Genomic DNA, 25,520 nt, shown 5'->3' on the forward strand with positions numbered 1-25,520 from the left:
TCCTAAGCCCATTATCTCTGACTTAATGCCTGATTATTTGGGAAAGATATTTAACTTGCATAGCTTTGGATTTTTTTGTTGTTGGTCGTGGTGTTGGGTTCTTTGTTTGTTTGTCTGTTTTCACATACTATTTCCTACTCTGGAGCCTATACCTAGATTAATTCATGTGTTTTGGAGAAATCTGAAGTCTCCTGTTCTGGCAAATAGAAGAAATTCAATAATAAGAATCCACTTACCTTCGATCCCCAGCACCAAAAAAAAAAAAAAAGAATCCACTTACCCAAGTTCTATGGACCTGTTCCCTCTTCTGATTTTTAAATATTTTAAGATAACATTTTAAGGTTACTTTTATTCGAAAGCTTTTATTGACATAAAGATTACAACTGTTGTGCTCAACCAAACAACCCCAAATATTGGCTAGTATTTATCTTCAACCTAGAAATCCAAAAACCAAACTTCTTGAAAGAAATGTGTATATTTCTATACACACAAATATATAAGCTAGGGGGAAAATGGAAAAGTTAAAACATCTCTGAGAATGGCTTTTATCTTTAACACACTCAAGCTTGCTAGAATTAAAACTGGTTTAATTAAATAACTGGTAGCAAATTTTAAATATTACAAACATGAACTGGACATTTATTTCCTTTAAAAAAAAAATCAAGATCTGTTCAGCCTTAGTGCTTAAGTGTTTCTGTGATAAAGGTATTTGTACCAAGAATTATACTTCCAGATGAAAACTAAATATTTTTAAATAGACAACAAAATATCAAAAAATATAAAGCAACAAAATATTTTTGGTTATCGTGACCTCAGATCCCAGTGTAAACTACTACATATATTACATGTCAGAATATAAAATGTGCCATTATTTGATATAATGAACATATAGTCAACATGCCTACTGCATAATAGAGTTTAATATATGCATTTTTGTCATCTGACCCTCTTTGTACTTCACATAAGTTATAACCTATGTTGCCCATTTTCCTCCTATCCCAAACTTTCCAGTGAACCTGTGCCTGAGCATCAGGAAGCTTTTATGTGGAAGCAGTTTTAAAAAAAAATGAGGGAAGTTTATAGCTGTATATGCCTACATTTTAAAAGACTATAGATTAAGAGGATGAAAAAACAAGCCACAGATTTGGTGGACATATTTGCATAAGACACATCTAACAAAGGACCATTATTCAAAATATACAAAGAAATTTTAAAACTCAACAATAAGATAGCAACTTGATTTAAAAGTGAGCCAAAAACCTTAGCAGACACCTCACCAAAAGACTTAGGTGTATGAGATCCTCCACATCTTATGTCATCAGGGACATAAATTGTAAAAACAAAAATGAGATACCACTACACCCTATTAGAATGGCTAAAATCCAGAAGACTGACAATACCTTATGCTGGAAAGGATGTGGAGCAATAGGAACTTGCATTCATTGCTGATGAGAATGCAAAGCTGTACAGCCACCCTAGAATACAGCTCAGTAGTTTCTTACGAAACTAACCACACTTTCACTACACAATCTACCAATCATACTTCTTGTTTTCTAACCAAATGAGTTGAATACTAGGTTATAATTTGGCTATTAAATATCTCCCAAAGGCTTGGTCACAATCTGTGATGCAATAGGGAGGTTGTAGAACTTTTTAGAAGGTGGGGCCTAGTGAAAGGAGTTAGGTCATTGGGGGATATCAATATCCTGAAGGGGATATTGGGGCCCTAGCCCCTTCCTGTTTCTCTCTCTGCTTCCTTGCCACCACCAGGGGAGATGCTTTCCTCTGTCATGTGCTTCTGCCATGATATACTGCCTCTCCATAGGCCCCAAAGCAAAGATGCCACAAGAACACAGACTGAAGCCTCTCATACCACTAGCTAAAGTAAACATTTCTTCCTTTTAAGTTGTTTATACTAGGCATTTTATCACAGTGACAGGAAGCTAACACAACTTATGCCCACAGACAGATACATACACACACACAAACACACACACACCACACACACACACACTCACACAATTCACACATACAAACTCACACATTATTGTTCAAACTTGGAAGCAACCAAGATGCTATTCAATAGATGAAGGGATAAATAAATTGTGGTATACCTAAAGGATATGAAAAGATAAGAAACTTAATTGCATGTTACCAAGTGAAAGAAACCCATCTGAAAGGCTACGACTATATTATCCCAACTTTATGCCATTCTGGAAAAGGCAAAACTATAGGTACAATAAACAGATCAGTGGCTGCAAGAGGTTGACAGGGGGAGGCAATAAATGAACATAGCATAGAATTTTTAGGGGAATGAAACTACTGATTTTAACACTTTAATGGTAGAAATATATAATGATAAATTTATCCAAATTCCTAGATGTACACCACCAAGATTGACCCCTAAGGTAAACTATGGACTTTGAATGATAATGATATGTCAATGTAGGTTCATCAATTGTAACAAATGTGTGACTCTGTGGGAGATGTTGATAGTGGGGGAGCTAAAATGTGTGGGGGTAGGGAGTATAAAGGAAATTTCTATACATTCTGCTCAGTTTTTCTGAGAACCTAAAACTGCTCTAAAAAATAAAGCAGAAGCCGAAGATGATGATGAAGACAAAGAAGAAAGGCCCCAAATCAGCAACATAATTTTTCACATTAAGAAACTAGAAGTAAATTGGATGCCTATAATCCCAGCAACTCTGGAGACTGAGGTAGGAGAATTACAAGTTCGAAGCCAATCTCAGCAGCTTAGGGAGAACTTCAGCAACTTCAAAAGACCCTGTCTCAAAATAAAAAGGGGTGGGGATGTGGGGATGGAGCTCAGTGGTAAAGTATCCCTGGGTTCAGTCCCCAGTACCAAAACGAAACAAACAAACAAAACTAGAAGTAGAACTGCTGCACAGGAGGGTGAGTATAAATAATGACAAGGTTCTGGATTTTTTTTAAAAACCTAGAATGAAGAATTTTTAATATTTTTTCCATAAAGAAATGATAAATGTTTGAGGAGACAGATTTACCCTGACTTGAACACTACAAAAGGTATCAAAACATCACATGGTTTCTCATAAGTGTGTACAATTTATATGTACCTGTTAAAAGATAAATTTCTGTCATTTATAATTTTTTAAAGTAACTAGAAAAAGATGATCAAATGAAGCCCAAAACAAGCAGAATAATAAAGATTAGAGATAAACATATAGAAGAAGAATTAGAAATTGTTTGAACACCTGTATTCACAGCAACATTATACACAGTAACAAAAAGGAAGAAACAACCTTAGTATCTATTGATGGAAGAACTGTAAAACAATATGCGGTACACACACAGACACAAATATTATTCACCTTTAAAAGGGAAGGAAATTCTGAGACATGCCCCAACATGGGTGAGCCTTGAAGACATATGTTTAAAAAAAAAAAAAAAAAAAGCTAGTAAGAGGACCACTACTGTGTGATTCCACTTACTTGAGGTAGCCAGAGCCATCAAGTTAACAGTGACAGACAGTAGAATAGCAGTTGCCAGAAGCCAGGAAGGAGGAAATAGGAAGTTAGTTCTAAATTTGTACAGGTTTTGATTTTGCAGGATGGGAAAGTTCTGGAGATGAATTGGTGATGGTTGACAGAAATGCAAATGGAACTGTGTAGAACAGTACAGTTAGAGGAATTAAAACCGTTGTTCTGATATTCTATATATTTTATCATAATTAAAAAAAGAAACAAAAAGTTGGTTGGTTGAAACAGTCAGCAAATTTAATAATATTTTAAGTAGATTGACCAAGAAAGGACTAATGTTACTAAATCAGAAAGTATATATTAGTATCCAGTTTACAGAAATAAAAAGAATTATCAGAATATTATAAATAATTATACCCCAACTAATGAGATAATCTATGTGAAATGGACAAATTCCTAGACATTCAAACTACCAAAACTAAGAAGAAACCAAATCTAAACAGATCTGTAGTAACAGAATTAAGTAAGCAATTAAAAAAAAACTCCAACTAAGAAGAGCCTAGGACCAGATGGTTTCACTGGCAAATTCCACCAAACATTTTAAGAATAATTAACACCAATCCTTCTCAAACTCTTAAAAAAAAGAAAAAGGAGAAAACACCTAACTCATTCTATGAAGTCAGTATTACTCTCATAAGGAAAGCAGATACCAAAATACCACAAAAAAAGAAAACTACTGACAAATATTCCTTTTAAAATGGAGATAGAAATATCCTTAACAAAATATTTGCAAATAGAATACAGCACCTTATCAAAAGGATTATATGCCATAAATAAGTAAGACTGGTCTCAGAGATGCAAGGTGGTTCAATATAAAAAAAAATCAATGCAATAAATACCATATTAATAGAATGAAGGAAAAAAAAACAACTAAGTTGATGAAGAAAAGACATTTTGCAAAATCCACTGCTTTTTTATGATTTAAAAAAGAACACTCAACAAAGGAGAAATGTAAAGGAATTTCCTCAATACAAGCAAGGGCAATATTTTTTTAACACTTACTTAATTCTTATTTAATGGTGAAAAAGACTAAAAACTTTCCCTCTGAGATGAGGAACAAGACAAGGATGTCTGATCATTTATATTCAAAACTGAAGTTTTGACCTGAGCAGTTAGGCTAGAAAAAGAAATAAAAGGCAGACTGAGTGTAAAGGTTCTTTTTAGGCTAATGAAAATATTCTAGAATTAATAATAGTGATGGTTGTACATACTAAAAACCAATGCATATCCCTTCTATACTCAGAGGTTAAAACAGTAAATTTTATGTTATATGAATTTTATCTCAATTAACAAATAAATTACATAAAAGTTTCTGGAGACCCATGAATTTTCATTCCTCAGAAATTCATTCCCCTGTTCAAATATTGCTGCCATTAAAATCTTAGGTCAAAATGGAACCTCTAATGTTGCATCTTGAGTCCATTTTCTTTTTCAAAAACTATAGATTTATTTAGTAGTATATTTTTATGTATTTTTCACATGTGTATGTAAGTATGTGTATATACATATATATACGTAGGGACAGAGACAGAGTGTTTGGATGGCTACCACATTAAGGTTTATAAATATTTATTAATTTTTAAGACTACAAAAGTAATCATTTGATTCAAAATGGCAGACTAAGCACATGATCAGTTTCCCTCTCTCGCCTAGATTCAAAAAACTTAAAAAATTTTCCCCAAAATCTATAACATCACTAGAAGACAAAGTGGTAATGATCATGGTAGATCAGAAATTAATAGTTCCTAAAAACCCAAAGGCAGGGGCTAGGGTTGTAGCTCAATGGTAGTGTTTGCCTTGCTTGGCACCACATATTAATTAATTAATTAATTAAAGGTATTGTGTTCATCTACAACTAAAAAAAATTAAAACTAGAAGCAAAATCAAGAATCAATAAATGGGATAGCATTAAACTAAAAAGTTTCTCCACAGCAAGAGAACAATCAAGACCATGAGAGTCTACAGAGAGTCTACAGAATGGGAGAAAATCTTTACCACCTGTACCTCAGATAGAGCATTAATCTCCAGGATGTACAAAGAACTCAAAAATCTTAACACCAAAAAAACCCAAATAACCCAATCAATAAATGGGCAAATGAACTGAACAGGCACTTCACAGAAGATGAAATACAAATGGTCAAAAAATATTTGAAAAAATCTTCAACATCTCTAGCAATTGGAGAAATGCAAATTAAAACTATACTGCGATTCCATCTTACTCCAGTCAGAATGGCAATTATCAAGAAGACAAGCAACAATAAGTGTTGGCAAGGAGGGGGGTTAAGTACATACACTCCTGTACCCTCATACATTGCTGGTGGGACTGCAAACTGGTACAACCACTAGGGAATGCAGTATGTAGATTCCTCAGAAAACTTGGAATGGAACCACCATTTGACCCAGTTGATCCCACTCCTTGGCTTACATTCAAAAGACTTAAAATCAGCATACTGCAGTGATGCAGCCACATCAATGTTCATAGCAGCTCAATTCACAATAGCCAAGCTTTGGAACCAACCCAGGCGCCCTTCAACAGGTGAATCGATAAAGAAAATGTGGTATATGTACACAATGAGCTATTACTCAGTCATAAAGAAGAATGAAATTATGGCATTTGCTAGTAAATAAATGGAACTGGAGACTACCATGATAAGTGGAATAAACCAATCCCCAAAAAACAAAGGCCAAATGTTCTCTTAATAAGCAGATGCTAACACACAATAAGGGGAGAAGGAAGAATAGAAGTTCATTGAATTAGACAAAGGGGAATGAAGGGAAGGGAGGTGGGATTGGAATAGGAAAGACAGTAGAATGAATCAGACATGATTTTCCTGTGTTCATATATGAATACCCAACCAGTATAACTCCGCATCATGTTCAACCACAAGAATAGGACGAAAATTGAAATGGGTTGCACTCCATGTTTGTACAATATGTCAAAAAAAAAAAAAATACTGTCACGGGTATCCAAACACAAAACAGAACAAAAAAACCCAAAGGCAGATATGACCAGACTGAATAAGAAGTAAATGTGCAGGAGAAAGCTACTGTAAAAGTGAGAATAGCATTATATCCCCAGACAAGGTATAGTCTGGAAATTTTAAAATGTAATCATATTAACATTACTTTCATTAAAAATATGAAAAGAGGAGTCAAGAACATGCATAATTGTTACCTATCTCTGCTACTTTTCAACTTTGCAAAGGGTTCTAAGCAATGTAATCAAATGGGGAAAAAAAAAGACATAAAAATACCATTGAATGGAAATAAAACTGTAAATAATCCCAGATAATATGACCATTTACCTAGAAAACGCAAGAGAATCAATTGACAAACTATTAAAACCAAGAACTGAATTTAATATGTGGTTCAAGACAATAACGTCATCCAAAAAGAAAACCAAAACTATAACTTTCTTTAGCAACAGCAATAATCAATCAGAATTATTCCATTCTATATAATTTCTTTTTTCAATAAAAAAGTCTATAGATAACAGTAGTAACTCCTTATATACCTCATCTCCATTTTATTAAACTCTCTTCACCCCTCACATTATCTTGTATTTGGAGTTTTTTATTTCTATTCATGCTTTTTATGTGTTAGCATATGTGCGAGTTATGTCCTTAAAAAACATAAATGTGTATATGTGTATATATACTTGCAGTAATTTCAAATTAAAAGTAAAGCATATACATATTAAATTTTCAAATGGAAAATTTGTATTAAATTATATATGTGATATAATTATGTGTATGTATATGTGTCATCCCGCAACTTGATTTTACCCATTACTATTTTTAGACTTATTCAAGTTGATATTTATATATATATGGCATTCTTTCTCATTATCTGGAATCAGCATGGATATATGCTTTTTTAAAAATATAATTTGTTTCTCTCATTTCTAGAAACACATGTATGGTAAGTAAAAACCACATCTCAAATGAGATGGAAGTTAAAGACAAAAATCACAGTGTAAGTAAAAGCAGCTTGGAAAAAACAGAAATAACTTCCCTGTTCATCAAGAGGAAGGTTAAATAAATTATAGTACATTTATAAAATGATTTTACAGTATTTAAAAAGAATTTAGTAGGTCTATATGTACTGACATGCCAAGACTTCCAAGACATAAAAGAAAATCTAAAACAATATGATCTCTTTCATGTCAAAAGTTAAAACTATATTTTATATCACGTCTATGTAAATGTACCTTAGAAAAACAGAAGAACAACAATACTAGGTACTTTTCAGTAAGTGAATGGGTTTGAGGGAGATGAAGGGAGATACTTTTACTGTTTATTGCTAGATTTTTTTAAGTGAGGTTTTTTGTTTGTTTGTTTGTTTGTGGTTCAGAAGATTGAACCCAGGGACTTGTATATATGCAAGGCAAGCACTCTGCCAACTGAGCTATATCCCCAGCCCTGAGAATATGTTCTTAATAGTGTGTGTGTTTGTGTGTATATGTGAAAGAGAGAATATCCAGGGGCCGTTAACACTGAGCTACCTTTCCAGCCCTTTTTATTTTTTTTTATTTTGAGATAAGGTCTTGCTAAATTGTTGAGGGCCTCACTAGGTTGCTGAGGCTGGCTTTGAATTTGTAATCCTCCTGCCTCAGCCTTCTGAGCTGCAGGGATTACAGGCCTGCATGTATGTTTTTAGTAGATAAATTGATGATACATAAATAGACAAATGCAAGATCAAAAATTGATCAAGAAAAAGAACAAAGGACCAGCGCAGTCCCGGAGCATACAATCAAGTAAGAGCTAACCATATTGTAAGTTTTTAATGTGGTTGCAGTCAGTATTCTTATGACATAAGATTATCACTGAAGTTTCCCTTTTATTTATGTTTTTCTTTACATTTATTTAATTAGAAAACAGAAAAGCAAGACAAATATTGTAATGAACATACTTACTGACATATTTCAAAGTTTTGGGTCGGAGAAGACAACCACGAAAATTCAAACACAGCACATTTAGACGCCACCTTTGCAAAGTAGACACTACAAATTTATCTGTAACTGTGTTCTTCACTGTGGAAAAATTAATCTAAAAAGAATAAATAAAAGGCATTAAAAATGCAAAAGATCTGTTTCATATAAATATTTTAAAATTATCAAGTACTAAAAGCTCTCCATCACATCATTCCGAAATAGAAAAAAGACTAAAATATTAGAATGTTCTACTAGAGCATACAAATTTCATAAATTAAAAAGGAATATACATGCATACAAGCACAATTCCAAAAATGATCTCAGTTTGCCAATAAAAAATATAGCACATTAGGATAGAAAATGTAAACACAAATGGCTTTGGGTATGTTTGTGTGTGTATGTTTCTGGGAATAAAAGCACTGTATATCAAGAATGGGAAGATACGCTTCATGTATATATAATATGCCAAAATACATTCTACTGTTATGTGTATCTAAAAAGAACAAATAAAAATTTTTTTTAAAAGCCTGTGCATGCTAGGCAAGCATTCTACCCCTGTGCTATGCTATATTCCCAGTCCACAAATGGCTTCTTAACACATGAGACAACATCCAGTCTCTCTTGTGAGTGAAGACATACAAAATAGGATAATGATGAGATGATAGATTTCAAAAAGCAGAGAGAACTTAAAATGTTTTGGAGCAAAAGTCACTTTATAACTCCACATACTTTTGTGATTATAAATCAATTCAACTTTTATCATAAATTTGTTACCTTTAGGAATTTATCCTGCAGATACAATCATGTAGTTGTAGATGGACATAACACATTTATTTTATTTATTCATTTTTATGTGGTGCTGAAGATTGAATCCAGTGCCTCACACATGCCACGCAAGCACTCTATCACTGAGCCACAACCCCAGCCCACAATCATGTATTTAAAAAAAAATTTTTTTAGTTGTAGATGGACACAATATCTTTATCTTATTTATTTATTTTTATGTGGTGCTAAGGATTGAACCCAGTGCTTCACAAGTGCTCTACCACTGACGAACAACCACAGTCCCACAAATATATGTATTTTAAAATGAGGAAAAGGATGTACACTATAGGATTTTAATAGTAAGAAAAAGAAACAAGCTAAAAGATTAATTAAATAAATCAAGGAACTTCTTACAACAAAACACTGACCAATCGCTGAATTTAGGGTAAAAAAGCACAACTTACAGAACACCTAAAGAAACAAGGTCCAACTTATGTTACTCTCTCTGATTGTCTAATTCAGCCCAGGAACAAAATTCAAATATCTAGAGGATTTAATGGACCAAATCCTTCATGAATATTACTCCTCAATGCCAATCTTTTGATGAGAATTGGTTCTCAGAGTTCAAGATTTTTTTTCCTGCAGGGCCTCACATGTGCTGGGCAAGCACTCTACCACTGAGCTACATCCCCAACCGTTTTTATTTTTTATTTTGAGACAGGGCCCTGCCTCAGCTTTGCAGAGTGAATGGGGTTACAGGTGTGTGTCATCAGCCCAGCAAGATTCTGTTATTTTAAAAGAACCTAGAAAGCAGAAATCTTGTGTAGCCAGGAAGGGGAAAATCAAAAATGGTATTTCCTTAAAAATATTTGCTAATTAAGAGTATGCTTTGTAGTCAGAGAGATCAGAGTTACTATTCCAACTCAACCACTTAACAACTTGGGCTATTATTTGACTAAGCCTTAGTTTTTGGGTTTTTGTTTTTGTTTGTGATTTTGTTTTTCATTTGTAAAGTGAAAAAAAATAATAGTTCCTAACTTAGGAGATTACAGGGAAAAATCAAGAAAATGCGACTAACGTGCTAGTACATCACTCAATGTATATTGGCTGTTATTGTTCAATAACATAACAAAACAACACAAAATATGAGTATAGAAATTTTTAAAATTGATCAGGGAATAGGATAAATGTATGTAACACATAAACAAAGCCTGCTTGATATTGTCAGTGCATTTGCATGCATGCAGACACACACACTGGCATTTTCCAAAGTGAACTTCTAGACTGACATTTCAGTACTATTCTTACCCTCATACTATTTTTGTAACTTGGATCATGCCTGTGTTTCTTATTCCAAAAAGACTGGGAAGAGAAGTCATCGACAATAAAAAATAAGCACATATGACTTATCTTGTTTCCTGGATAACGTGTAATCTCAGCAAATATGATTGTCTATCAATGATCAATGGCCATCATTTTCCCTGTTGTCTAAAGTCCAGTCAAAAGCTGACCTTATTGCTAATGATAGAGGATGGATGATATCCTATGATATTCACTGACTTGAGAATAGGGGGCCTGACACCATTTTCAGAATCTCTAAAACTTACAGAAACTAAGAGGAGTTGACAAGGTGCCAGGAGCCCTAATCCCTAAGTCAACCCAACATTTTTATATATCATCAGAGTATTCTCCCCATTCTTGGGTGAATTGTTCTATTCGCACTCTGTATGACAACATCAATAAGAGAATTGATTCCATCTGAGCTAACAAATCAGATATTCATGTCTTAAGTTTATTTTTAGTTTAGGGCAGTGATTCTCAGACTTCAGCCTGTATCAGAATCATCTGGGTGGACTGTTAAAACAGATTGTTGATTTGCTACTCCCAGAGTTTCTCTGGGGTGTGGCCTGAGAATTTGCATTTCCAAGAAGTTCCTGGGTGTTGCTGATGCTTCTAGTCTCAGGACCACACTTTAAGAATCACTGGTTTAAAGGAATAAACCTTATATTTATGTGTCAGATGTTTTGGGATGTTGCTTTTTGCTTTGGAAAACTCATAAAGAAGAAAAAATGAATCCAAATGCTCTGGAGGAAAAATAATATGTGCAATATTAAGATCAGGAGGAATCCTGCAGAAGCCTGGCAGAAATTAGAAAAAGCCAGCACTTCCGCCCTCATTGGATAAAGATGTAGAGAATATAAGCACAAAGCAGTGAATAACAAAACCAGAATAGGAAGTTGAATTTATTTATGTTCAGCAAATTTCTCTTTCCATAATTATATATTGGCCTTCATTTTATTTTTGCCTTTATCTGTGAATGTTTAAATGTGTCACAATTATAACAAACATTTTAGCATAATCAATAACTTTGTTCAGAAGGCAATCAGAAATGACAAAATGAGGAATTGGATACTCACAAATTGAATGTTTCAGCTAAAAACTTAAACTTTTAACAAAAAATTATGCCAATGTTATGCTATGAATTAAATTAGCAATCAGTTCTGTCCTTTCAGAGTTCAAACCCCTCATCTTGTCAGTTTTACATACCATCAGCTAAGTACACTAAGGTCATTCTTTCTTCTCTCTTTTTAGTAGAATTAATCCTTCTACTAAATTATGAGTTATGAATATGTCATTACACAGTACACTTTAAACTGTCTTCCTCATAGGCAAGCACTCAACATATACTATCCTCATGAAGGAATCAGGCACACATTAACAATGAAGCCAGGCTAGAGTATAAAATTTTCAATAAAACAGGCTTTGCTTTAATCCTAATACAATATTCAATTTATATCTACTATTTAAAATAATAATATATCTCTTAAAATAACATTATTTTCTTTTTTATTTCTTCCACCAAGCTTATGCCCAGACTAAAGAAAAACAATGCACTTGTTGCTGGTGGTCATAGAGTAAGGAGCAAGGAAGAAGGTGGTCCCTATTAAAGCAGGTCTTACAGCAGCCCATTTGGCTTTAAGGACTAAAATAACCACATAGTTCAGAAAGTAGCTACTTACAGCATTCCACAATTTAGTAATTTGTATCATCACCATCCAGGAGTGGCTAACTTGACCACATATTACCACATCTCTTAAACCAAGGTGTGAGAAAATCTAAATGCAAAGAAAACAAATATACAATTTTGATAAACATATAAACTTTGATGTAAATCTTCCCACTCTGTGTGTGTGTGTGTGCATGCATGCACAAGAGTGAGCGAGATTAAATGGTAATATAATCCATCTATTGTAATAGCAAAAGTTTAAGCACTAGAATTTTATCTGAAGATAGAAATTTTATCCAAAGTACTAGACTTATCTGCTGATGCCTTTTATATAATGTGATCCTTTATTTATTTTTTATTTTTTTGGTACCAATGATTGAATCTAGGGGGTGCTTAAAAGCTGAGCCACATATCCAGTCCTTTTTATTTTTTGTTTTGAGACAGGGTCTTCCTAAGTTGCTTAGGGCTTCATTAACTCGCTGAGACTGGTGTCAAACTTGTGATTCTCCTGCCTCAGCCTCCCAAGTAACAGGGATTACAGGCATGCACCACTGCACCAGCTCCCCCCACCCTTTTTTTAAAAGATGTGTTGCACACTGTGTTCTTACAGTAAATTGAGCCATGCACCAAAATATGACTTCTGCAATGCAGTGTTTTTTCATGGTTCTTTGCAGTTATTTCTTACCATTTCTTTTAAAGGACTAAGGAGTTTACATAGACATCTTTATAATATGAATCTAAGAGTATTTCTTAAATGCTGCATTTTAAACTGTGTCCTTACAGTGAATTAAACTCTGTACCAAACTGTGAACTCTAATGCAGTGATTTTTCATGGTTCTTTACAACCTTTTCTTACCATTGAGTTTAAAGGCCTATTACAAGGAGTTTATACAGACATCTTAAAAACATTATGATGTAAACCTTTTAATTGATCATTGCAGCAAGATGGTGAGAAAGATAAGCATATTTGTTTTATTTTCTGAATGAAAGTAGAATTCTGCTAGAAAACTAGTGATTTCTCTAAATAGCAGTTGGTCCAAAGAAGGCATTCAATAATTATTTGCTGATTTGAATCAGATCCCTGGGAAAGATCAATAAACCCACCTGGCTTCTATTTCTGAGAAAATAGTAGACTATAAAATCAAGAAATACTCCTGATAGAAAACATCAGTAAATGCTAAAACATTTTTTTAAAAAAAACACAACTCAGTTTTCAAGAAAGTAAGGGAAATCTCCATGACCCCAAACCTTACAAACCCAGACAGGGAATAGGGTGCTCATGCTATAGTTGTTTGGGGAACAGTGGAGGATGGTAGCTACTTTTAAAGTTACCAAGCCTATACAAAGTTTGGAGTTGTAACAGAAAAAAAGGAAGACAAGGAGAGATCAGGATTGAAAGAGAGAGCTATCTCTTGGCAAAAGAAAAACTAAGATATCAATCTTGGATGAAAAAAAACAAATCTCCCAAAGAAGTAACTAAGGACTAGCTATCATGTATATTGAGATTTGAATTTTAATAATTTGTGGGGTTCAACTGGAATTTATTAGCTTTGTATCTGGGTTTGATATAACAACATACAAAGGGGTTCCTGGTATAACTCCGGGATACTTGGCAGAAATATTATTCTCTTAAAGAGACATACTCAAGTCAAGCTTTATAGGATTCCCACAATTTAATCCCCCCCAAAATGAGCTTCTAATCAAAAATTGAAAAACATGTGAGGTGGAAAAAAAAGAAGAGTAAGCAAATAAAAAATAATAATAGCATTGTCATATAGTAATTATAAAACTTTTAAAGTGATAAATATATAAAGAAAAATAAAACTTTTGAGGATACTATCAAAAAAGGACTGGACAGATTTGTAAAAGAACCAAATAAAATTATTGGAAATTAGAAATAAAAGTATTGAAACTAAAAACTTAATTAGATGAATTAAACAGTAGATAAGACTCAGATGAAAAGAAAATCAGCAAACTGAAATACGTATCTGGACATTACAGAGGATAAGGTACAGACAGTAAGGAGATGGAAAAATACAAAGGAAGTTAAGAGACACATTACTTAACACAAAAAAGGCCCAGTATACATTTTTACAGAATTTCCAGGAGGAAACGGAAGGAATGAAATTAAAGCAAAATTCAAAATACCACAGATTAAAATGTTCCAAAACAGATGAAAGGCTACAATTCTCAGATTAAAGAAGTATAAGAAATTACAAGCAGGAAAATGAAAAGATGCCACATGATTTATAATGAAATTGCAAAAGTCCAAAAGCAAAAGAAAAATTGAAATGCAAGGAGAGACAAATTACCTACAAAAGGCTGTCACTTAGCCATAACATAAGGCAGAAGTCAACAGTAAACAACTATCAATCTCAGATAACCTATAGAAGTAAATCACAACTCAAGAATGAGCATTCATTTGATGTCAGTCTCAGCAATTTAGTGAGACCCTCAACTTAATGATAGCCTGTCTCCAAATAAAAATAAAAAGGACTAGGGATGTAGCTCAGTGATAAAGCACCCCTGGGTTGAATCCCCAATACCCACCCCTAGAAACAAACAATGAACATTCAGTAAAAACATAAAAAGACTGAGAGAGTTTGCCTCCAACTGACCCTTCACAAAGGAACTTTGAAAGAACACTGAACTCAGAAGAAAGGAAGAAGATATAAATAATAAAGATGGATGAAGAATTTAACATGGTAAGTATGTGGTAAAACACACTAACCTTATAAAATAGTATTATGATAATGATTAATGCAGAGGTACAAGAAAAGTGTAACAAAGACACCAGATAATAATGCCCTATGAATAGAAAGAGTGATCAGAGTTAAAGCTTTCTAAATTTCAGTTCTATTCAAGAAGAAAGTATAGGTGTTAATTCAGTTTAGGTCTTATTAATAATGCAAAAAGTTTGAAATATCTAAGAGTAGCCAGTGAAATGGTAGAAGTAGGATGTATTTTTATAAAACATGGAAGTAGGAAAAAGGTGGTAGATTTAAAAATTCAATAAATGAATAAAGACATGAAAAAAGCATTAAAAAGGAGAATATATGGCATAAACAAATAAAAAAATGAATTCAAATATATCAATAGTCACAATAAAATTTTTAAAGTCACTGGTCAGAAAATAAAAATTATCCCTAAAAATACATTTGCTATAATGTTTCTCCCCTGATATTAGTATAGATACATTTTTCCTTTCATGTGTACTCATTTTGTTTAATATTGTAATTAGGTGAATTTTTACATCTGGTTAAAAGTATCAGCAAATAACAATAAAAGAAACTAATTCAAACAATTCACTAAAGATATCTAAATATCTTAAAAGTATATACAGCTAATAATATAACCACAAAGTTACAAGAAGAAACTGACAAATCCATAATCAAGATTAAAGACAGTATCAAAAACATCTCAACAATGTTGAGGTATGTTCCTTCTATCCCTATTTTTTCTAGTGTTTTGAGTATGAAGGGATGTTGTATTTTGTCAAATGCTTTTTCTGCATCTATGGAAATAATCATATGATTCTTAACTTTAAGTCTATTAATGTGATGAATTACATTTATTGATTTCTGGATGTTAAACCAACTTTGCATCCCTGGGATGAACCCCACTTGATCATGGTGCACTACCTTTTTAATATGTTTTTATATGCGATTTGCTGGAATTTTGTTAAGAATTTTTGCATCTATGTTCATCAGGGTGAAATAAGCCAATTCCAAAAAACCAAAGAGGAAATGTTTTTTCTGATAAGTGGATGCTAATACATAATGAAAGGGAAGAATGGAGGAACGCTGGATTGTGTAGAGGAAAATGAGGGGAAGGGTAGAGGGGAGAGAGGAAAGATGGTGGAATGAGACAAACATCATTATCCTATGTACATGTATGATTATCCAAATGATGTGACTCTACATTGTATACAACCAGAGAAATGAAAAGTTGTACTCCATTTGTGTACAATGAATCAAAATGCAATGTACTATATAACTAAATAGAACAAACAATTAAAAAAAAAAAAAAAAACCAAACATCTCAACAGCTGATAGAACAGTGTGAGGAAGTAAATTTTCCCTGGATTTCTCAGTACTTCTGTAAAAAGTCTTAGCCTGGAAAGACATGGAAATCTGTACAATAAAAAGAGATTGTTTTGCCTTTACTTTCTCTACAAACATTTTACTTCCATTTGCCATCAAGATTAGATCTATAGTCATTTGTCTAATTAATTGAAGTGATCCAAAAAGGATATTAAAACATCTTTTATCTCTCCAAAAATGTCAAATGATTACAGTCTGGACTAAAGCTCCCAAGGTACCAGAAAGATCCTTAGTCATTTACATTTCAAGAAGTAATGAGCCCCAGGACCTTGGAGGTATCTCTAGGTCTTGAAAGCTGGAGATAATAGAGCTTATCTGGCCTTTGGAAAGATAGATGTATTAAAACACAAGAAGTCCTGCTCCCCTCTTTTACTTATAAGGATCCTATAATTTCATTGGGTCCTTTTGCTAATTTGTCCAGCTCAGGATCCTCACCTTAGTCATATCTTAAAAGGTTCTTTTGCCATGTAAGGAGACATAATCACAGATTCTGAGGATTAGGACATGGACATCTTCAGGAGGTTAATGTTGTGCTAACCATACTATGTAAGGGAATGAAAAACACCAAATTTATGATGCACATGGTGGTACACACCTATAATCCCAGTGACTCAGGAGTCTGAGACAGGAAGATTGCAAATTCTAGTTCAATCTTAGCATTTTAGCAAGGCCCTATCACCAAAAAAAAAAAGAAAAAGAAAAAGGAAAAAAGAACTGAAGAACTGGAGTATAACTCAGACGTAGAGTGACCCTGGGTTCAATCCCCAGTATCATAAAAGAGAGACACCATGACTGGGGTTGTAGATCAGTGGTACAGCACTTGCTTAACACATGTGAGGCCCTGGGTTTGATCCTCAGCACCACATAAAAATAAATAAGTAAAATAAAGGTATTGTACCCATCTACAACCAAAAAAAAAAAAAAAAAAAAATCACCAAATTTAAGAAGGTCATTATCTCAGGGGCTTGGAGAGAGACAGAATGTGATCAGAGAGGCCTTAATTGTACTTATCATGCTTATTTATTAAATTGGGTGGTGAATACACAAGTATTCATTTTTTAAATTTGTTTGCATGCCTGAAATATTTGATATTAATAAAATCACTTTTGAATAAAATACATAGGAATAAGTTTAAAAGGGTGAAAGAATCATATTTGAAAACCACAAAACATTGAATAGTCCATGTTTGTGAACTAGAGGCCACAATAACAACAGAAGGAATTGAATCAGAATTTTAAATCTGCCCCTGAGTAAACACCAGACAAAAGCTCAGAGTGTTTTATAATAGTATTGTATCAAATATTAAAAAAACAGATAACACTAACACTGATACCAGTTCTACCCAAAGTGTTCTATAGATCCAATGCAACCCTATTAATTTTTCAGCCTCCTTTTACAGAAATGGAAAAGTCAACCCTCAAATTCATATGGAATCACAAGGGGTTCAAAATAGCCAAAATAACTTCAAAATAGAAGAAAGTTAGAGGGCTAATACAAAGCTACAATAATCAAAATATCAAAGTACAGGATAAATATATGGACCAATGTAATAAGACTTGAGAGTCCAGAAATACTTAGCATCTTTGATCAACTGATTTTCAACAAGAAGCCCAAAACAATTCAATGGGAAAAGAAGAGTATTTTTAATGAATGGTGCTAAGACAACTGGATATTCAAATATTAAAAAAATGAATTTAGATACCCCACACTTTATTCCATATTAAAAAAAAATTTGAAATGAATCAATGGCCTAAATCTAAGAGCTAAAATATCAAATTCTTTAAAGCAAACATGGGGTAGATCTTCATGACCTGGGGTTTAACAGAAGTTCTTAGCTATGATAGCAAAAATATGAGCCACAAAGGAAAAATAAAGTAAATTTCATCAAAGTTCAAAACTTCTGTGCACGAAAAAAACATTACACAGAATGTTAAAACTTCCCTTTTTTCTGTATATATTGCTAAAGGAAAGAAATAGGCTACCAATTAAGTCAATCACTGAAATGGCCAAGAACCCTTGGAAAGGTATTAATGGTAGATGAGGTGACCTGAAAAGTGTACTCGTCATTTTCTACCTGTACTCTTGTTGTACAGTATTTTTAAAGGGAGGAAGTATGATAAGTAGGCCTATGTCCAGAGAGGTAAAAGCAACCTAGAAAAGTTAAGTGGCCACACTTCTATGGGGTCAAATTTCTGAGACTGCAGGAGACAGATGAATGACTTGATTAAAAGCTGTATAAGAACAACCTAGATAAAGAGTGAGTCGGGAAGCAAAGTCCTAAAGGCAGAAAACTATAATCCAACCAATTAAGAAATAAAATTCCTAGAGTACCTCCAAGTCCCCACAACACACATGAAGGCTTTTATTCACTGAGCCTTCATTACAGAGATCACCTCTCCTTAGAAGGGTACTATACTACCCTTAGGGTTACCATAACAAATTGCTACAAACTGGGTATCTTAAAACAACAGAAATTTAGTCCCTCTGTTCTGGAGTTTGGAAGTCTAAAATCAGAGCTGGGAGGGTGGTGCCCCACTGAAGGCCCTTGCAGAGAGTCCTTCCTTGCTACTTTAGTTTCTGTTGGTTGCCAGGATTCTTCTGCATTCTTTGCCTAACAGTTATATCACTGCTCCAACCTCTGCCTATTATCACATGGCCTTCTCTCCTGTGTGTCTGGTTCCCTCTTTCCTTTCACAAAAACACCAGGTATTAGATTTAAGACCCAATAAAATGTTGCATGACTTATTCTCTGCAAAAATCCTATTTCCAGATTTTCAGATAAGGTCACTTTCTGAGGTTCTGGTAGTACATTAATTTGGGGGGACACTATTCAACCTAGTACAGTTACCTAACTCCTCTCAGTCTGTTTCCTCATCTGTAAAACAAGGGTCTTTGATGAAATAATTTCTAAAGGCTTCTTCATTCCTAAAATTTTGTGATTACTTTTGTGATTTATAGCCAGATAGTTAAAACTAGACTCTTAATTGTATTGCCACACAGTAATTTTAATCTCAAATTTAAAGGATCTACTTTTTCCATATTGTATGATTAAGTTATTCTCAATTATGAATTCTAAGAGGATATTAAATACAATGAAAAAAGCCCATATCTAAATGGATCATACCTATCATTTACATGTTAAATTCTTACATAAATGGATTCAGACTTTTATTTGAAAAGTATACTTGCATTGTGGTCCACATAGTAGAAAAGAAAAAGACGATTAGAATAAGACTACATAATGCCTTTCCCAACGTGGGGATTTTGATGTCTTTTCCAATAAATGAGGAGCTATCAATTTATTCACTAGCTCATTTAATACTTACTTTTTTAGCATATACTTTATAAGGTCATACCACATTAATTCCATAGAACTCTTCCCAGAAATATTTAAAAGGCAGGTGTTCCACATTCAATGTAGAATAAACTGTTTCAAAGAATTTAAGTGCAATTACTACAAATCTATAGTTTCTCCTAAGGCGGGGGCCCCTACTATAAAATATAGCTGAAAGTTTTAAAACATTCATATGCAATTACATTTAGAAGTACTAGAAATAAATTCCACATGGAACACTGACTGTTGCCAATATGGCAACCTGGGAAGAACATCAGGGCAGAAGAGTACGATTTCTAATTCAATTCCACAGATAATCACCAGGTGGTTACTCTGTGCAAGACACATCCTAACCCATAAAATTGACAACATGTAACACAGAAAAGGGGGCATTTTAAGAAAACCATATGCTACTGAAAGTCTATATAAGGATGAAATCTGAGCCTACTCAATCCTGTTAATATGTTTCAGCACCCACTCTGAGCCAGGGCACTTCGAATTTCAGGAAAAAGAACATCTAGTGGTCCATGAAGAAGTATTGGGATGAGAAAGGATAAAGAAAACCCATATCACAAGGGAATTGGAGGTATGTAACAAGAGAACAAACTGAATACCTGAATCCCTGGCAGAGGGAAAGAAAAAGAATCCACCAGTTCAAGCAAGCCAACTGTGCCTCAAAGAAATTGAAATGGTGCCTCATGAGATATGATGATCTCACTTACGGTTACAGAGGCAGCTGCAAGAAGTCACCCTAGACCATGATTTTCAAGCCTCCAGTCTACTTCCCACTTTTGACTTAACGTGGAAATGAATGATACTCTTGGAAGAGACTAGGGGTGGTTCCTGGGATGGGGAGACTGAATTGTTTACAATACACTAAAGCACCAGAAGCGCAGCAGTTATTTTCATTTCGACCTTAAATGACAGAACCACAGTCCCTAGAAGGAAATCAACAGCAGTTTTCAGCTTTACATCAGGAAAGACCTCTAGTATCTTCTAGCACAAAAACTATTTTTAATACCATACAAAACAAGCAAGCCCCCCAAAAAGAAAGTACAATGTTCATAGTAAGAATTAACTTTTCTCTAACACCTTGTGGCATTTATTTGTATTAGAGGTATCAGCACATGTGTTCCATACAAAAGCAGCAAGAAGGAGGAAGGAAGAGCTAACACGGCCAGTTGACCAGAAAGGGTGCCTATTCACTGAGTATGAGGAAGCACTGGATGTCTTCAGAGGGCATTCTGACTTTGAGTGGAACAGCCTTTAGGAAGATATGCATTCTAAGTTCCCTTCATCACAAAGTTTCTGTGATTCTAAAACTTTGTAATTCCCTGGTCTCCAAGATGAGTCAGCTCTCAAAAAACTACCTGAGGGCTATGTTCTCTAGTAGTACCAGTACTCCCTACTTATTTGTAAGATTTCCTAGATAGTACTGCATTTCATACGGAAATTCTTGCTACAAACACAGTAGAGAACAACAAAATAACTCCAGACCTAATAAGCAAGGAAGGAAAAAAGTTACAGTATAAATCTAAATTAGACACAATTTATGTATCACAGAATTATGTGGGCACCAACAACCAACCACAGAAATACCTCTTAAGCAACTAGACAGCACTTAGTATATGAATGTGTAGTGGCCAGGTCATTCTGCAAGGACAACATGGTAAAGTCAAGCTGAAAAAAGTGTTCCCATTAGGTCAAGATATCTACATTTCTTGAAGCTTGTAATTTAGGAAAAAGAAGAAATAAAAATATTCCTGTGAAGGGCTGGTTTTCTTTCAGCTAAATCAGGTACTTCCCTCTGGCACTTCTATCCACTGACTGAGTAGGTGGTCCTACTCCTAACTAGGAGACTATACCTCAAAGTTAGAAAAATGGGAAATATCCTTTTTCTTGATGGAAAATAAAATATAATAAAAACATTAAAGTTGAATTTTGGCCCATTATACATTAGGTGCCAAAGCTTATGTCACAATCTTCAGGCAGGCCTGGTACTTTGCCAGGAACAAATGAAGATGGTGGATCTTTGCCCCTTCCTACAGCCATTAGATGGAGCTGAATAAAGTAGGTACCTGCAAGGGGGATGGGTACTAGAATGACACCTTTGACCATGGGAAATTGTCAAAACCCAAGCGAAGTGGAAGAATGTCTCCTCCAGAGAATGCATAGTGTACATGTCTGAGTTTCAGACGGGGAGGGAAATTTCCAAACTAGATGGGAGGGAGGGACCTGGCATGGAATGTGGGAGCCCAAACTACAAAAGGAGGCTGGTCTGGGTGGGGGCTACACCCAGGAAACATAGAAATGGGCCAATCAAAGAGTAAGGACGCTGGAAAGTTGATAAAGCACATAGTCACCCTGGGGATGACAGTAGAACTTAGTACAGTGAGTAGTGAAGTTACTTGTGGGATGAGGGGCTGACCTGCATGGCCTCTCAGGAAGCAATGGAAGTGAAGGGGCATTTGCATAGGAAATATAGCCAGGCAATGAAATCTTGGTACCTACGGGGCAAAGGATAGATCAAAAAGTAAAGTATTAGGAAACTGGAAGTCAGACTTCTTGGTATAGAAAGTATTTACAAGTATGGAAGAGAATAATACTAGAAATAACTCTGTAGCATTAGACTGCAATTGGGTATTACTGGGAAGTTGTGGTTTTTAATATATACAGCTTTGCTTCTGGTTGAGAAATTTACTCCACAGCAAAAAGAAATGCCTCCTGGAGCCCATGTTGATGGATTTCACCAGTCTCACATGTTCTCCACCACCCTGAAGTTGCTGGCTTGATAAAATGATAGAATGGTCTTGTGAAGACTCAGTTACTATGAGAAGTAGGTGGCAATACATTGTAGGATTGGCGCAAGATTCTCTGAAAGCTTCTATGTCCTCTGAATCAGCATCTAATACTGTCTATGATACTTTCCCCCATATCCAGGATTCACAGGTCAGAAATGGGAGTGGTATACTCATTACCCCTCATGACCCACTGACATGGGGGTAATTTTTTGCTTCCTTTCCTATGACCTTATTCTCCAGGCTCAATATTTTAATAAACACATTTGAAAGATATTGGCCTAAAGTCCTAGTTCCAAAAGAAGGAATGTTTCAACCAGGAGATAAAACAATAATTTCATTGAACTGGAAGTTAAGACTATCATTCTACCATTCTTATCTTCTTACGTCTCTGAATCACTAAGCAGTTCATGTGCTGGCTGGGGTGATCCGTCCTGATGATCAAGGAAAAAGTGGACTGCCACTCCACAATGCAGATAAGGAACAGTATGTCTGGAATACAGGAGACCCTTATAGGTGTCTCTTAGTGATGCCCTTTGGTTAGATAATAAAATGGAAAACAACAACCCAATCCAAGCAGGTCTTCTAATGTACAATGTATTGCCACCTACTTGTCATAATGGCTCAGACCCTTCAGGAATGAAAGTTTGTATCATCATACAAGGTAAAGAACCATGATGAAGACAAAGGGAATATAGAACAGCTCATGGAAGCAAGTAACTATAAATACCAGCTATAACCTCATGATCAGCTATTATTTCTACTTATGTTGTTATAAATATATATCAAATATCTGCATCATCTATGTACATCTCTATTTTTTGTTTTCTTCCTTCTCCTCCTGTTATCACATAACATAAGATGTATTGACTTTACATCATAGTATTCAAGTATTTTTAGGGTGTTTAAATTATGGGATATCAAGGAGACAATCAACATATTCAAGTATTTAATCTCCTCTTTTGGGAAGGAGTTAATACCTTTATGGTTATAAACAGGTCAGCAAGATCATGTTATGAAGAATTATGAACTTATTATTGTCTTTATTGAGAGATCAAGTATGGTTCAAGGAGATGTGTTTGGGTGCCAAGTCGACAAGGGTGGACCTGAGATGGTAATTTTATGTGTCAACTTGACAGGTTCATGGAGTGCCCAGATATTCAACTAAACATAATTTCTGGGCATGTCTGTGTGAGTATTTCTGGATAAGGTTAACATTTGAATCAGTAGACCAGGTAAAGCAGTAGCCCTCCCTAATGAGAGCAGGTCTCATCAAAACCACTGAAGTACTAAATAGAATGAAAGACAGTGAGAAATAATAAGTCTCTGTCTCATTATCTCTCTGACTGATTATCTTCAGGCTGGGACATAAGTTTTCTCCTGCCCAAGGACTCACATTGGGCCCTCACCAAGAATGAGATCTGCAAGCAATCTACAGGCACCTAGGTCTTAGATTTCCCAGCCTCCAGAACTCTGTGAAATAAATGTTGGTTGTTCAAGCCTCCCAGTTGATAGTGTTTGTTATCACAAGCCAAGATTACTAAAACCTTGTGTAACCTGCAACATGTAATTTAATCTGTTTAATCTCTATTTTCTAGTTTGTATAGCATGGGTAAAGTTAATGTGAGTGATAATGTTTGTGAACAAGCCTATCAACACAAAACATAGCTAAGCCAATATTGAACACTACTGGGTAGATATCAATGGTGTAATGGACCCAAGAGGTTTGCTATGACATTTAAAAACACATGTCCCAAGCAGCTTAACAGTGACCCAAGTTACTAGCAAATGTTTGAATGCATTCACATTCTAACAAAAGTCTATTTTTAATCTCTGGAAAATATGAAAACTGGCCCCTTTGAGATTAATGTAGTGTAGCCAAAAAAAGATCTTTAGGGAATTTTCTAAGTTTGGCTCAATCTAATTGTTCTGATGACATGGGTCACCCTCTGGGGAAGAATGTCAAGAAGGGAGTAAGATTAGGAATTTGGCTTACCCTGAGGGATCTTGCAGATGCCATAGATCTATCAGGTTAGGTTCCAGAAGAGTTATCAAGCTATGTTCATAATGGGGTTGCTGGGGATAGGGGTTGTCTATAGCAGGAGTTGGCAAACTATAGCCTACAAGTCAAATTTGGCCACACCACTCCAGCTATTTTTGTAAGGATCTCAAACTAACATATTTTTTTACGTGTGTTAATATTTAAAAAAGAAAACTATTAGCCTTTTGGAGAGAAGAACTTGCTCAAAGAGTTGAAGACATTGCCTCTTGGACCACAAAGTTTAAAATATTTACTTCCTAACCATTTTTAGAAAAAGTTTGCTAATAATCCAGAAGTTGGCCAGTAATTTAGAATTATGATAGGTTAATGGGTAAAACTCAGGAAATGAAGTCTAGAGAAGACAAGATATCAAGCAAGTATCAATGTGAGCTAAGTTCTGGGGATAAGGGCATTTCCTCCCTCCTTTGAGGACCTACTGGGGAGTGAACTGGAATGATGCTGGCTACTTAACAATCAATCCCTTCCAAAAGAACCTTGATCTGGTTAAGGAATATACTCTCCATAAGCTTCAGTGAAGTTTTTTCTCACACCAAGCCACACTTATCTATCTAGTTATATGTATTATAAACCATGACATTCCATTGATATCCCAATTACAATCTAATACCACAGTGTTCATTCTAGTGTTTACCTCTCCATACTTTTAAATACTTTCTAGAGCAAGAAACCTGGCTCTCAATTTCCTAATAAATACCAAGCTTCCATTGATTGGCTACCTTTCCTATTCAAATACCCCTTTACCCATTTCTCTCTCTGACATTACAGACAGGTCAGTCCCTCATTCCACTAGTAAATTCACTCTTCCATGCACTAAGTTCCACTGTTTATTCCCAAGGGTGACTACTAGCCTTATCGACTTTCTCGAGTTCTCACTCCTTGACTAGACCATTTAATGTTTCCTTGGGCTCTAAACCCCATGCCAGACTAGGCTCCTTATGTAGTTTGGGCTCCCACATTCCACAATAGGCCCTCCCTCCCATCTAGTTTAGATGTCTTCCTC

The 25,520-nt window shown here is 34.7% G+C and overlaps 1 protein-coding gene across 1 annotated transcript in view; it reads right to left on the bottom strand.

Moving 5' to 3' along the window:
* The window catches only part of Fbxl13 (F-box and leucine rich repeat protein 13), a 227,398-nt gene that overhangs the window by 133,559 nt on the left and 68,319 nt on the right, over nt 1-25,520 (bottom strand). The window contains exons 8-9 of the mRNA XM_047561512.1: nt 12,237-12,332; nt 8,434-8,566 (exon numbers count right to left, since the gene is read on the bottom strand). Of these exons, the coding sequence (XP_047417468.1) occupies nt 8,434-8,566; nt 12,237-12,332 (229 nt within the window). The remainder of the gene's footprint in view (nt 1-8,433; nt 8,567-12,236; nt 12,333-25,520) is intronic.

The sequence above is a fragment of the Sciurus carolinensis genome, chromosome 8 (genome assembly GCF_902686445.1).
Source record: "Sciurus carolinensis chromosome 8, mSciCar1.2, whole genome shotgun sequence".
Taxonomy (NCBI): domain Eukaryota; kingdom Metazoa; phylum Chordata; class Mammalia; order Rodentia; family Sciuridae; genus Sciurus; species Sciurus carolinensis.